The 16,030-nt window shown below is 35.9% G+C and overlaps 1 protein-coding gene across 5 annotated transcripts in view; it reads left to right on the top strand.

Moving 5' to 3' along the window:
* The window catches only part of ZRANB3 (zinc finger RANBP2-type containing 3), a 49,351-nt gene that overhangs the window by 19,129 nt on the left and 14,192 nt on the right, over positions 1–16,030 (top strand). For 3 of the 5 annotated variants that reach the window (XM_080622103.1, XM_080622104.1, XM_080622105.1), the window contains exons 3-9: positions 2,331–2,349; positions 4,481–4,659; positions 7,733–7,964; positions 10,223–10,308; positions 13,024–13,195; positions 13,599–13,727; positions 15,219–15,338. In XM_080622103.1, the coding sequence (XP_080478229.1) occupies positions 2,331–2,349; positions 4,481–4,659; positions 7,733–7,964; positions 10,223–10,308; positions 13,024–13,195; positions 13,599–13,727; positions 15,219–15,338 (937 nt within the window). Of the gene's footprint in view, positions 1–1,546; positions 1,622–2,330; positions 2,350–4,480; positions 4,660–7,732; positions 7,965–10,222; positions 10,309–13,023; positions 13,196–13,598; positions 13,728–15,218; positions 15,339–16,030 lie in introns of all 5 variants that reach the window. The other 2 variants (XM_080622106.1, XM_080622107.1) reach the window with 2 other exon arrangements.

Raw genomic sequence — 16,030 nt, 5'->3', positions numbered from 1 at the left:
GAGCAAACAGCAGTATACCATGTTTCTCAGAATATCAAACATTTATCTTGTATATCATGTCTGGAAAATGCCAGTATACATCTTCTGCTGAGATTTCTATTCTGACCACAGAAATGTCCATTTTGGCCCCATGGCAATATGCGTGTTATTAGGCATAATGACAGCTCTAATTAATCATTAGTGTAAAGAGGCTGGGATTCATGCAGAAAAGACTTCCATTGGGGTTTTGGGTAGCTACACTAACTTCAGAGTACATACCATTCAGGAGCAGTTCCGTATTACTTTAGAAGATTTTCGGTATCAAAATACAGAACAGTTATGTCTTGGTATGTTAAATTTTATTATAGACAAAAAGACCTGGAAGATCTTTCCTGTTTTTTCATAGAAGGAGCATTGCATTTCAGTTACATGGTGCAGTGGGTGCACATCTAGCTATGTGGCATAGGAGTACAGGAAGTTTCAATTTCCCTAGAAGATGCAGTGGCTAGGAACAGACTATGAAGAATTCATTCAGAGCAATTCATCAGGACTAGTTTGCATCTGTGACTGGAAGCTACTGGAGATAATAAGTGGAAGCCACAAGACAGAAGGATGCTTCAGTCAAGGGGAAGACATAGTGGCCTGTGAAATTTATTTCCTTCCAGAGCTTGAAATATTTCATCATTCCTGAGACATGGCACCTTTTTTCTGTCAGTAAACATCTATAAGTACTCAAGCCAAGTGATGGACTGCATTGAGCTGTCAGTCTATTGCTGTCGCTTAGTTCAATCAAGAACACACTCATTGCTGTATTCTCAGTCAATGGTTTGGCTAAGCGTATCCCCTTTGTGTGGCACTATGATACCGACTGGTGGGAGTGATTCTTCCAGTTAGCTTTTTATGACAATTTAGAAAATTATATAAGACTTGAAAAACTTCCCAGGTTACTTAGTCATTGGAGAATTCATCTAATTGCCAGTTGCCTAACTGCAGCCCAAGCAGGTAGTGCTATGAAATTGCAGAAATTCACACTTTGTGCCCATTTCAGGTCTTGCCTTGGAATTCCCTGAAGTTGATTCTAGTCAGAAGATACTTAGTAAGTCTGTATCTTCGTGCAATCCAAGGTTGCTATAGGAGAAAAGAGAAATTTTAAGTCATCTCCTTGTTGAAAGACTTAACAGGAGTAGGTTGTTTCCTCACTTCCCTCTTATCTTCACAGTTTTTGCTTGGACTTGTGCCTTCCGCTGAATTCATTAGTGTGTGTGAATTTGATATATGTATTTTATCTAATAATTACTAGAGATGGAACAAACTCTTGTAATTCTTTTGATAATGCTTTTGAATTGCGTAGGTTTGTTGGTTAGATTTTGGGGGTTTTTTGTTTGTTTTAGTGTTGGGAGGTTTTTCCAGCTTGGAAAAGTGTGTAAAGTAGTAGAGGTAAAAGTCTGTGGAGTAATTGAAAGCTGAGATTGTAAAATAACTGTGGGTACACATTTGGAAAGATGCATTATCCATTTAATGGTTTAACTAAATGTCCATCAAATAATTTCCTTTATCCTGCATCCAGTCTGAAAGATTTGATGAAGAAGCTTGCGTGGGCTGGAAACATTTAAGTTCTCTAGACCCTACTTGAGTTAAGAATGTATGTACTAAATAACTGACGTAAACTAAATAACTCAAAATACCTGTAAGAAATTCATATCAAAGATGACATTTAATGTTTGGAAAATGTAAAGATGCTGAACAGAATGTGCTAGTTTTGACTGCAGGCTTGGAATTATCAATGTCTTTACATGGCATAACATTAAGTAAATGACTCCAAAATGGGTAAAAAATTAAGTAAATTTTTTTACTACTTTAGCTAATACAGTTGGTGGGGGAGAGGGGTTGTCTGTTTCTGTTTCAAAACAAATGTGACAGCTCTGGAAAGCAGCTTTTAAAATCATTCTGACATACAAATAATCCATAATCGTGAAGCAGCAAAACCATTGCTGTATCTGAAAGACAAAAAATGTGAAGATGCCCTTCTTGCTTTGAAAATGTCACTTAAGATTACAAGTAATTAACCACTAGACCAAAGCAGCAATTCAGTTTTACAGTGCAAGTTCTTCAGTAATGCTAACAAACTGAATCCACATTTTTACAATAATTGGCATACTTCTTTTCAAATTCATAACAAATTTACTTTTTGCAGTTGGTATCTGTAGGAATTAAGTCTACCTTTTTTCCTTTCATTGATTCAGTAAATGCATAACTTAAAACAGTACTCACAAATTGTTTATTATGAATTTATTTTTTACATTTACTATTAATTTTTGCTTTTTTTGTCTCTCTTCTTGTTTCTTATTTAGGTGCATGATTGCTGATGAGGTAAGTGATGTTTCTGTTTCTCTAACACCATTTTTTCTTATGTGAATGTGCTTCATGCAGATGTGACTGTTTTTGTTTGTGAGATGTGGGCAGCAAGGTTGGTAATGAAAACGCCTAATTCCTGTGATATTCAAAAGATAATCTGAAAATATCTAAGCAGGGGCACAAAAACCAAACAAACAAAACCTAACTACGCACAAAGGAAAAAAAAAGAAACAAACAACAAAAAACCCCAAAGAGACCCCCACAAAACCAAGCATGAAAACTGAAATAAGCTTAAAAGAAGCTTTGAGAAAACTTAGGCAGTTATTTAGGTTAAATCTTCTCTATTACTCTTAAAAATATTAACTCAGTTGACTTACTTTATTTTTTAGCACTTTATAATTGCGTAGCTTTTTTTAATGGATCAGGAGACATTCCTGGCCCAAAGAGGTGGATTTTGAACAGGTATGCCTTCCAAAGGTGAATTTTCTTAAATGCACTGATCAAGCAGTAATAGTGAAATTCATTACTCCCATACAGTTGAAAATTTGTATTTTATTCCATGTTAGGGAAATTTGATTCCAGCATTTCTTCCCAAAGACAAAACATTTTTTTATTAGAGTATAATGTTCTTGATGTTTTGTCAATTTAAAATTTTATCGAAAAAGAAGTAATGTTTGGGAATTGATATAGTCTCGTTATTCTAATTTAGGTTTTCTTGAAACGTGAAGAGGAAAAATGAGTGTGTGTGATAGGAGTCTAACCTAGACAGGTGATCAGCTATATGGGATACAGATTCAGTAACAAGTGTGCTACTGTGAAGAGACCTGCCATTTATTCCCTGCTCATTTCAGCTCAGTTGCCTGGACCATCACCAGTGACTGGGCAGTCTGAGTTAGTGAGACAGCTGTGGCAACCAACAAAAAAAATAACATTTTTTCTTTTTTTTTTTTTTTTCCAATTGCATGTGTTTTCAGCTGGCTCAAGCACTACTGGTGACACTAGGGGCGCTTGCAGGAAAATTTTAATGAAAAATTGGCAGTTTTGAATGGAAACTTAGTATTGTAGTACTTCTCTGGCTTTTTTTTCTTTCTAGTAATAGTAGAAATATTCATTATGTTTTCTTCTATACCTGGGAAATCTCCTCATGATATAATAACATCAGTCCATTTAAACTTAATACTGAGGATATAAATAAGTTGTTCTTTTATGTCTGTACCATGAGTAGTTAGATAGCAGCAAATCAATTGAAATATCCACTGGATAATCCAAACTTCAAGACTGCTTTAGTAATCTTAAAGTGAAAGGATACTTTAAGGCCAGTCTCTGCTTTAGTGCTTAACAGGAGTCTGGAAATGTCTCATGTCACATGAACAAATAGAGAAAATAGCTACATTCTTTGATAAAATCTTGAAGGTTTTATTTTTTAAACAAACCCCTAAATTCTGAATCTTATATTCATCTATTGTTATCTATATTTATAAGTCATTATATGGGAGTGTTCTTACCTCTACAATATGAAGCAAGTGCTTTCTTGTTAAATATGTATCTATATATTGTGTCTTTACCCTTCAGCTTGTCTGTAACCTGAATTCTCCACTAGATGGACTTCCTCTTCTGTGGTAAAGAGAAACTGGTAGCCATGGTGAATGAAAGCAGTAGTTTCTTTTTGTTGACCTCCTGGGTCAAAAGTCGAGTTCTTCATATAGATCTTCCTTTGTTCTTCAGTTGCCTATGCAACTTAGCATAAAGTTGTCATTTCTATTTTAAGAAGACATCCCTTATTTTTCTTTCCTTTGCATAGTTTTTTTAAAATGTTTTTGGTAGCTTAACAAGTTAAAGAGTTTGATCTTTATAGTCTACCCTACTAAGGCCCTGAAAAGAAACTCTTCTGAAATGAATGGAAATGCTTCTTTCAGCTTTAGTGAGCTAACAAGATAAAAATATATGTATTAATCCATTTAAAGAGAAGCATCTACTTTCATAAAATATGATCTGTGGTAACAAATTGACAAGGAAATAGATACTATGCAGGTAGCTCTTTGGCTTTGTTTCCTTTATCTGGTTCTGTCTTTGCAGAATAATTTTGATGGAATGGAATATTCTTTCTAAGCAGAGACTTCTATTTTTAATTTTTATCTTTTCCCAGATGGGGCTAGGTAAAACAATTCAAGCAATTGCCATCGCCTATTATTATAAAAACGAATGGCCTCTCTTAATTGTAGTACCTTCATCTCTGAGGTACCCTTGGGTTGATGAGATGGAGAAGTGGATTCCAGAACTCTCTCCAGATGATATCAGCATCATTCAGAACAAAACTGATACTGGGTGAGTAAAGTTTTTTGTTCTTCTGCAGACAAACTTGTTCAGCCCTGCTCTCCTCAAGCAAGGCCACCTAGAGCCAGTTGCCCAGGACTGTGTTCAGGTGGTTTTTAATATTTCCAAGGATGGAGACCCCACAGCCTTTCTGGACAGCCTGTGCCAGTGCTCAGTCACATTTGCAGTAGTAAAAAAAAAAATGTTCCTGATGTTCAGAGGGAACTTCTGTGTTTCAGTTTGTACCAATTGCCTCTGGGCCTGTCACTGGGCACAATAGAAAGGAGCCCAGCTCCATCTTCTTTACACCTTCCCTGCAGGTATTTACATTAGTAAGATCCCCCCAGAGTCTTCTCATCCCTAGGCTGAACAGTCCCAGTCAGCCTTTCCTCACAGAAGGGGTTCTCCAGGCCCTTAATAACCTTAATGGCCCTTTGGTTTACTCTTTCCCGTACATCCATGTCTCTCTTGTACTAGGGAGCCCAGAACTGGACACAGCACTCTAGGTGTGGCCTCACCAGTGCTGATAACAGGGGAAGGATCACCTCCCTCAATCTGCTGGTAATAACTGTTTAATGCAGCTGAGGATACAATTTACCTTCTTTGCTGTAATGGCACTGTGCTGGCTCACGTTCAACTTAGTGCCCACCAGGACCCCCAGGTCCTTTTCTGCTAAGCTGCTTTCTAGCTGGATGGCCCCCAGAATATAATGGTGCATGGGGTTTTTCCAAGATGGTGGACTATCTACTCCTTGTTGAAATTCATGTGTTTCCTGTCAGCCTTTTTCTCCAGTCTGTTGTGGTCCTTCTGGATGGAAGCATGACCTTTTGGTGTGTCAGCCACTCCTCCCAGTTTTGTATTATTATATTATAGTTGTAGCTCATCCCCCTTAAAGTTGAGAGGTCTGGTGAGGTGTCCCTGCCCATGGCAGGGAGGTTGGAACTAGATGATCTTAAGGTCCTTTCCAACCCTAACTATTCTGTGGTTCTTGAAAAATAGCAAGTGCTCATCTGCTGAAAATTAGGTTACTTCAGTGTGTCTTGAACTGAACATCACAGTTATTTTTCAACTCTGATGAATTACCTTGTGTTCATTAGCTTCTGTAAAACAATTTGAACACATTTTTAGAAAACTTTTGGTATATGTTTAAAACAAGATAGTAATTACTGTTAACATTCTATTTAGCATACTGAGAAAATTTGTGAGTTAGAGTAAGTATTCTCTAAATAACTGAAAACATCATCATGTCCTAGGCTATCTTTAGATTTAATAACATGAATTCACCAAAGAGAGACTTTCAGTCTTGTTTGTTATTCTAATAACTCTCCTATTACACGGAATTACAAGGGTATTGTTTAGTCCGCTCTACTGTAAATGACATGCTTGATTTCATGGTAATGTCTAGATGTTGTTCTAAAACTTCTGGGTAAGGGAGACTGATCTTCATCTTGTCTGGGGAGTATCAGAAAGTAGCTTGGCCTCCAAGATGTGCAGATGGGATGGTAGCTTGGAACCTTCTTTGTGGTAACAAGAGAAATCCAAATGAAAATGCATTTTAAAGGTAGTAGTTGCTACTGATAGTCAATATGTAAGTTTATCACAGGAATATGGGAACTAAAATAAGGATTCAACAAGTCTTTTTTTTTTTTTTTTTTTAACCTATTTAGCTAAAATGCACACAAACTTAATGCTTATAGTGCTGAATGCAGAAAGGAGAAATGTGGAATAGGGAAAATAATGGCAGAAGTAAGTGACAAACAATTCTGTTCATTTTCTCTCTTTAAGATTTTTAAAAGAAGTAGACCTTAACCATTATCACTTCTATTCAACAGCAGGGGAAGAGGAAAACTTGGGTTTATGCTTGTTTTAACTCCCAGGAGGCTTCCTGGCTGTAAGCGAGGTAGCTGTTGAACTAATTAATATTTTAACATTAAAAAATGTTTTATGCATTTGCAAGAAAATGCAAAAATGCAGCTACCAAACTTGGTTTAGCATTTTGTAACATTTTGTTTCCATATGTTCAGCTTGGATTTCTCTCTGTTCCATACTTGCTTTTCTTCAAAACTTTAGCAATGAAATTTACTGCTTGAATGTTGTTTAACTTAAACAGATTAAAATGTACTTAGGCATCAATTGAGGTTCTTATAATTTCTAACAAAATTTAAAATTGGATGTTCCTTGACTAAATTGATTCCATCAAGAATAAATAATTTTGTAATTTTTTTTTATCCACCCTTCACAAAGGGGTAGGGGAAGTACTTGTTTTCCCAGTTGATAACATTTATCTGTGCAGTGACAGCCAGAATCTGTAGTGCATTGATCACAGTGCTGGTACTCTTAACCATTGCCTCTTCCATACCCAGAGGCATGCACGTGCATGACTTTCTTCCTCATAAATACTCAAGGAAGCTTCAGCTTAGTTAGGTTTTTGATCTGGTGCTACTGGAGAACAAATAAAAATCATGCCAGCAGAGCAGTAGCGTCTGACAGATGGGTAGACCAGCTATGACTCTCATTCTGGTGACTTGTTTATCTAACAACTCTTAAGAGTTCCTGTGCTGCTCAAAGGCTCCTGAAGGGCTACAGTGCCCTCTAGTGATTAAAAATTAATTTGTGCCTTGGGCCTATCTATGCCTTTAAATTTATTGTAAGAAGTTCCTTTCCAACTAAACACTAAATTTTCATCTTGTGCCTTGATTTTTATTACTTCACGTGTTTGGGTGCTGTTTACATAATGTGCTCATAATGATCTGACTTGTGTAATATTTTTATCCAAAAAGTAGATTTGTCCCATGCAATACTCCTCGAAAGCAGCACAAGTTGAAGCAATGCAACCAGATAAATAAACTTCCTTTTAAATGCAATGTCTGCCTTTTAAAATGGCAATGATTTGTGTGTGATTTGTGAGTGTGCAATGCTAATATGTTTTAAACACGAAAAGCTGTTATTATTAGTTTGACAGCCCACTAATTAATCAATCATACATATGTCTTCTAAAAAAAATTAGTTTGGTGCAATTCGTTTGCTATTTCCATTTTCCTATAATGAAAATTTGCTAAGGAAACTTCTGGATTTTCTCTTTTAGGAGGATATCAGCCAGCAAAGTAACGATTCTGGGGTATGGCCTGTTAACTTCTGATGCACAGACTTTAGTAGACACCTTGTACAGGCAGAACTTTAAGGTAGTTGTGATTGATGAATCACACTACATGAAATCCAGAAATGCCACCCGTAGCAAGATTTTGTTGCCAATTGTGCAGAAGGCTCTTAGAGCTATTCTTCTTACTGGAACTCCTGCTCTAGGACGACCTGAAGAGGTATTTGACGTAGCGTTTCGGTTTTTAAGGATAGTATCAGTAATAAATGAATAATTTTGTAGTTTACTTGAATATGTACAATTACATGCATTATAACATCAAACCTGCACTTGCTGCATTAGGAAGCATTGAAGTATGAGAAACTGAAACAGTGTCTTTTGAGTTGATTGCATTGATGTTTTACAAACTTGTTTCACATGTATGCACAGGTGACTTGAAACAGTGTTTCTTATAAGAAATTAATCTTGCATGTAGCAGACTGTTGGGTGGAAGAGAAAATAAAGACCCGAAGTAGATAGTTATTTTGTTCTACAGAGAGTCCTTGGTAGATAAGAACTTGTATTAAATCTTCTGCTTGATCATCTGACACAGGAAGTCCTTTACTTATCGCTGGTCTTTTCAATATTCCTAATGTTCACTTGTATTTCATAAGTGGAAAAAAATACATCCTGTGCCTGTTGCAGTCCAGAAATACAAATTTTCCTTTGGCGGAAGTTCAACTTATGGAACTGGGGAGGAGCAGAGAGGAAATTAAAACCTACTTGGGTTTTATACTGAACCCAAGAAAACTGCCTTTATTTATCAAATGTAGAAATTAATGGAATATAAGATCTGATTTGTGTCCGAGGAACTTACAAGGGTTATATAGGTAATACTTTGCACTTTGGAGTTTCTTGTTGCATAAATAGAACTTATGCCAAGACCCTTTAATTTCATCAGAGAGGTTATATCTTGAGAAAGATATCCACTGTATGAAAAAGGGCTTGGTGTATTATGAGTGTTTGCTTAAAACTTTAAAACAAATGTTTATATCTGTGGATATGGGCAATTCTGAAACTGCCTGCACCAAAGATATTGCAACCAATCCTGGAAGATGAATTGAAGTTAGTGTACTGTGCATTGGTACGAAGATCAGTAAGCAACATTGCGAAAGGCCTTTGAAGGAAATTCCATACAAGCTTTCCTTGATCATGGAAATGGGGTCAAAACTGATGAACAAATGGAAAATGAATTGAGACATTTTTATAGTGGCACCAAAGTTCTGCCATGGCTTATAAGGCAGAGTGTAAAAAGCACTACATCTCTTTAATCAGTTCTGTGTCATAAGCAGAATCTTTCTGCGAAGTCTTTAAAAGGAATATGTATAGGAAACAAAAAACATGATTAATTTGTTTTTCTGTACTTTTATAGCAAATAATTACAGTCAGTTTCTTGTTTGACCTGGATCTATATCAAAATAGCATTTCAGCTGGGTGATTAAATTGGGTTTGGTGGGGTTTTTTTGGGGGTTTGAGTTTGAGGGATTTTTGTTTTGACTTGTTTTCTAATTTCTTTTCTTAATACTGCTTTTCAGTTCTCAACTTTTGTCCTGAAAGAAGCCTGTGAAGAATGAGATTAGGCTACAGTAATTTTCTTTTTGGGAGAAGTCACTGGCATGTGATTATGTAATATGAAAGCTTACGTGGCAGAAGTGATGCACAGTAGATTTAAGAGGATTGCGGGGGAATGCATTAATTAGCGAGCCTTCTATATTATTCTTTGTCTCTATGCTACTCCCTGCTACTTCTGAATAGTTTGTCAGATCTAGTAATGATCTTTGAATCCAGAAAGCTTTGGCAGTAAAACAGCTTATAAAGTAGGATTCTTTGTGGCTTTAGGTTCTTTAGGTTGTCTAAACTGATATTTACATCCTGCTATGGGGCTTTGAGCAACCTGGTGTAGTGAAAGGTGTCCCAGCCAGTGGCAGGGGGAGTTGGAACCAGGTCTCTTCTAGAACAAACCATTCTGTGATATTCAACAAGGAAGAAAGGCATGGAATTTCTGGTCTGTATCATTGTTGTCTGTTTTTTGAAGTAAAACTAAAGAATGAGTAGGTTTTCCATGTATTTTGAAACAGACTATTCATGGAATAGCTGCACTGAATCTTTGCAGAAGCCCATGCACCTGGCAAACGACAGAAATTGCATTTTTATGAATAACATCTTATCTATGTGTTCTTGTCCAGTATAAGTCTATTCTAAGTCATCAGCATTGTGTTACGATGTTCAGGATACTCTGTGTTTTGAGGGCCTCCCAAAACTGTCCTGTCTCAAGGCACGTGCATACTCCTGTGGAATGTTTTTGCATGCATACCAAGCTGTGTACTTTGTGTGCAACTACTGAATGTAAATTTAACACAGTAATCATGTAATAATTATTTCTAAATAGTCTTATATTTGCAGGCAATTTTTCAGTATCACATTTTTTTTAAAATGCAGCTTTTCATGCAGATTGAGGCACTGTTTCCAAGCAGATTTGGAACATGGAGTGAATATGCCAAAAAATACTGCAATGCTCATGTCAGGTATGTCTGTACTTCATAGAATCATAGAATAGTTTGGGCTGGAAAGGGGCCTTAAAGATCATCTCGGTCTTGGGACAACCTGCTCCACTGCCTCACCAGTCTTAGTGAAGAATTTCTTCCTAATATCTAGTACAAATCTATCCTCTTTCAGTTTAAAGCCATTTCTCCTTGTCCTGTCATTACCTGTCCTTGCAAATAGTCTCTCTCCAGCTTTCTTGTCAGCCCCTTTAGGTACTGGAAGGCTCCTCAAAGGTCTCTTCAGAGCCTTCTGTTCTCCAGGCTGAACAACTCCAGGTTTCTCAGCCTCTATTTTCCTGTAAGTGTCTTTGATTTTCGTGTCATGTGAAGTGAGAGAATCAGTAAGTAGTATTTAAGTGCCATCCTGCTTGGAAAGCCAGGTTAAATTGGTAGGAGACTTTATTTGAGGACAAAATTGAAAGGTATTCTGAAGTAAAGTGCCAGCACTTTAAAATTATTTACAAATTTACTGTTGCTAGTATGAAGTGTATAGGTTTTACCTTTAGAGTTGGAGTGTCAGCTATAGCTGAAACTTTGGAGTTTCTGACTGTCTTATGCTCATGTCATGTAATAATTTACATCTCTCTTTATTATGAGATCTAGTCTTTTTGCTATCCCACCATGCATGGGTGGGAAGAAAGTACAGTACTTGTCTCTGTATTTTATAGATTGGCTGAGTAAAAGTAAAGGTATAAAACTCCCAGAAGCATGGTAGTGTGTTTGTAATTCTGTTTGAAGGATCAAATGAAGACATTGTAAGTTCTTGTCCACCACCTTGCCTCCAATTTGCTAGGTAACATTGCTCATTACGCATTTTTTACACACATGTGCCTAATGAATTTTAACCCATTTTTATCCCTTGCATCTTTAATTAATTTTCATCTTTCATGTGTTTTAACTTGTTAAGGAGCATTCATTTCCCTCTGACTTGCTTCCCTTAGCTTTAGTTTAATGATTGGTTTCTCTAGCTATATTCTAAACTAGAGGGGATAGAGGAAACTGATATAAAATGCTTCGTTTTATCCACCTGAATCTGATACAATCTGGAATGGAAGAAGTTATGAGAAAGGAAGAACCTTTAAAAAAATTCTTAGCTAAAAGATTTCATATCTATAACTTCAAAGCAATAGATTTTGCAAGCTAAATTGGGTAGCATTTAGATTTAATTTTTATTGTAATAATTACATGGTTTCATTTTCATATAACTTGTTTTTCTCCTTCCATCGTATGCATTTTATCAGCATTTAACTTCAAATAACATGGAACAGTGCTGTCTAATTTTCAGAGAAAAGCTATTTTTTTCCATGGTGTTTTGACTGAATGCATCTGTAATTTTCACACCACAAGTGTGCGTGGGTACACCATGGTTAGCTACTCAGTCATAGATGGTTAACTTATTTTTGGAATACCATAAATATAATAGAAATCAAGTTCAGGGTTTGGCAAGTTTTCAGTAAATAACTTTGTCTTCATGACTTGGCTGAAACAAAACATCCTGTGGTAATAAACCTGATAGTATTATTTAATGCAGCACTTTCTGTGAAAATGCTGTAGGGTTTTTTTTTAGGTGTTCATGGACACCTGTTTCTAAAGATGAGGTCCAAAGTATTTCTGTGCGGTTTTGCCTACCATTTCTTTTATATCCCCAGTGTGCAAGCTGGAGGGAGGAAACCTTTCTAAGGACAGCCATATAAATAGACCAAAGAAGGCATATGAGTAAAAGATGATGCTGTCTGCCATCTACAGAGCATTCTAAGTGTTTTATGCCAGTAGTTCACCACTGCAGAAGTGAATCCCTCAGTCTCTTTCCTAAATAGTTATAGGCAGCCAAGTAAAATACTGTTGGTAAGGCTTAAAATTATCTAATTTATTTATTTATTTATTTTAAAATACCAGTAAAATTGCATGCCTGCAGCATACTCTCCTGGCCTTGGAAAATGATACCTGGGCTTTTCTCCAAAGGCAGCAAAATCTGTCACGCTTGTTACTGTGTTATCTCTTGGCAATGCTGACAGAGAAAAGCTGCTGCTCCTCCTGCAGCACTTCCTTAACAACAACAAAGAGAAACAAGATCAAGGCAAACTAAGTTAATAAATTCTTTCTCTTTTCAGTCTTTAGCTTTTTAACCTTAAACCCACTTCCTCTATTTAATCTCAGTCATTAAATAGTATTCCATTTAAAGATGGTATCTTAAGCTTTAAATCCCATCTCTGACTGTAACTAGGAGGGAATTTTTGGGGAGGGAAACAAAGGAATATTAATGGTGATCTTTGCAGCTTTCATGATAGCTTCTTTCTCAGTTATTCCTCCCTATAATATAATAAAGAGCATTCTCTGGTGGTTTATTTTTGTCATTAGTCCATTGAAACAAGAGTTATAAAATTATACCTGAAACTTTTGCTTCCTGAAGAAAGGGAAGTGTAGCTGGGATGAAATAGAGGATCGTATGCATCTGATGAGTAGTAATGCCTGCAGACAGCAGTATTTGCTGGGAAGTCAAAGCAGCTCTGGCTTTAGCATTGGAAAGAATCAGACAGAAAGCAGTCATCTCTCTGGTGTAAACAAGAGCACCAGGCATTGTCACCTAGCACACTTTCATATGTAATAGTGTCTTTTAAAATTAGTTGTGTACTGAAGGTTTCTGTTGAATTTGGAAGAGCTAGTTTGTACCCTCAGTTTCTGATTTTTCATTTTTAGGTTTTTTGGTAAAAGGGCTCAGTGGGACTGTAGAGGAGCTTCTAATTTAGAGGAGCTACACCAACTTTTAAGTGAAATAATGATCAGAAGACTGAAGAATGATGTTCTAACTCAGTTGCCTCCCAAAGTTAGGCAGCGTATTTCATTTGACCTCCCACAAACTGCAGCTAAGGTAAATTTTCCACTTTTGCTAAAAACACATTTGTTAGTAAATAGTAATATCTATGTATTAGTATGTATTTATGTGTATGCACGTGTATTATAGGTGGTTGCAAAGAATGTGTGAATATATAACACAGTATCTCTTGCTCTTTTTAAAATATAACAAGAAGCATGAATATAGCAATTTTTGTGGCATCAGATAATGATAAAATTCACTGTAATTTTAGTACGGACTTCTTCCTTTCTGTCTTACTTTCCCTAAGATTTTGAATCCTACAGTTAACTTCCAGCCAAATTTAATAGAGTTCTCAAAAAACATTCAGTTCCTAAACATTTTATGCTTGAAATGTATATGTTGAAGTAGAACATGCTTTGTACTATGTATCTAACCACTGATCTCTTCTACCAATTAGAATTTAAATACCACTTTCGCAGAGTGGGAGAAATTAATGAGAAATCTGAATTCAGATTCTGCTGAAAGCCACTTTTCTGAAGTCATGAATCTAATCACATGCATGTATAAAGAAACAGCCATTGCCAAGGTAAGTGTGTAAGTCTTTTCTTAATATATTTTAAATACCCAGTCTGTTTTTAACTTAATAAAACTAATTGTATTGGCCTGAATACTAGATGAGGTTCAGGCTTCTTATAATCTCAATGTGGAGAAATGCTTTTTTTCCCCTGTATGTTTACAGAATAAGCTGAGTCCCTTTATAGTAACCTGAGCTAAGTGTTAAAACTGTTACTGATTAGGTGTCCACCAAGGTGGCTGAGACTGTCCAAACATACAGCCTTCCAACAGCACTAAATGCATCTGACAGACTTAGGGATATACTGAATGTGGGTGCTTCAGAGACATACATACCTGTGTGCCAGCAGCTGCTGCAGCTAACCCAGGATGGTGCTGATGCAGCCCTTGTGCAGACTGCATTCTGTCAGTGCTAGTTCTCCCCATGGATAAATGTGGAAGAACAATCCCCTCCAGCTGGTCTAATTGAATGGGACCCCATGTTTCTGTGTTTCCTCCTGTAGTACTGTAGCTTAGAATGTAAGGAAAAACAAGTTAACGACCAAAATGTTTTACACACCTACTTTTTACCCTGCTATCAGGCTTCATTGTGCTAAGCTATTTTTAGAAAGGGATAGAAGTTCAAACAAGTTCTACATGCTGCTGGAGCAGGAAGAGTTGAGAATCTGACCAGCTCCTTCAGGTTTTTTTTAATCGTTATCTTAAAAATGACACTGTGGTTCAGTTGCTATTTCTTCCCCACTTTTCTGGTCTCTCCCCTCTGGAAATCCATTTTCAAACAGGAAGCTAAAAGACAAAAAAAGAAAGAAAAAAAGGAAATCTGAGGACTGCTGCAGTGGGTATTGCACTAACCACTGATAACTGATGAATTTTGTTATTAACTGTCACTTTAACAGTTTTTGTAAAAGATACTGAAAATTACATTTGACACAAAAGAATTCTATGAATGTTTCAATAGCAATATTATTACAGTATCATGAAAGCATCAAAATTATTCTTTCAGTTTTGATGTATGGCTTTATGTGGATGCAGCAACAGTTCTGATTAAGCAAGATCTTCTCTGTTTGAAATATGTTTGGGCAGAAATCAGTTCTGATTTCTTTGGCTTTTTTGGTTTTTTAAATATGGCTTAAAACATCAGATAATGGTCTTGTAACTAAAAGGGGTTTTATCTACATCTTAATCTGGAAGAAGTGCCATTTTTCTGGAGGAAGTGCTAATTCTGTGATTTTTTTAATTTTTTTTAATTTTTTTTTTTTGCTGTAACTGGATTTTTTTTTTCTCTGCGGTTTCTTGACAACATAAATTTGCATTGTTTTTATTAATTTGAATAATCTTATCTTTAACAGTGTTAATTTTGTTAAAGTCTTAAATGGATAACAGAAAGAATGGAAGTTTACCTTTTCATATTACAGGAAATTGAAAGACATTAAGATAAAGCCAAAACTATCTTTTTGAACATTTTGTGTGTCTTAACTAATGAAAATTAACTCTCTTACTTCAGGCAGGAGCAGTAAAGGACTATATCAAAATGATGCTTGAAAATGACAAACTGAAGTTTTTAGTTTTTGCTCATCACTTAAGCATGCTTCAAGCTTGTACAGAGGCAGTTATAGAAAAAAAGGTAATGATTTAAGAAATACACACACAAATTTAACTTCAGAATTTACAATTACATATGAGCTTTGCTTGAATTCAGTAGAATTACCTGTGTGTACAGAAATTTATGGATTTTAAGTTTATAAAGGTCAGTGCCACTGGATTAAAAGGGGTTGTGATTTTGAAGAACTGTTTTATATCCAAGGGTAATATAAACACTTATATTTTGTATGATACTTTTATTATTATTGACAATATTGTAGGCAGTTGTTACCCAAATTTTTCTATCAGTGTGCTTCTGTCTTACTTTTTTCTTTTACAAAATACTTGTCATCGCACCTGAATATCTAATTCAAAGCAGTAAAAATGTTTGCAAACAACCTTCATATTATATTGATCGTGGACTCTAAACCATTGCTAGGGAATTGTGGCTAACTTTGCTGTTTTCTATTGTTATTATTATTTTGCAAATGATTGAAATTTTAATAAGTCACGTCAGGGAGATTACAGATTCTGCTGTGGAGTATTGTATTTTAAGATCTGATGTTCGTTGTCTTCTCCTTTTGTAAACAGGGAATACTAAGTCTACACTTCCTTACATAGAGGCTTAATTGTAAATCAAAGGGCAAAAGAGTACTGATGTATCAATGACAGGAATAGGACAGATGTTTTCATATTTTTATTGGGGGACAGAGGGTGATTAGGTCTAGAAATGGA

The sequence above is a fragment of the Psittacula echo genome (genome assembly GCF_963264785.1).
Source record: "Psittacula echo genome assembly, chromosome: 6".
NCBI lineage: Eukaryota > Metazoa > Chordata > Aves > Psittaciformes > Psittacidae > Psittacula > Psittacula echo.
The sequence above is the reverse complement of the archived record's forward strand: the minus strand, read 5'-3'. Positions and strand labels throughout refer to the sequence as shown.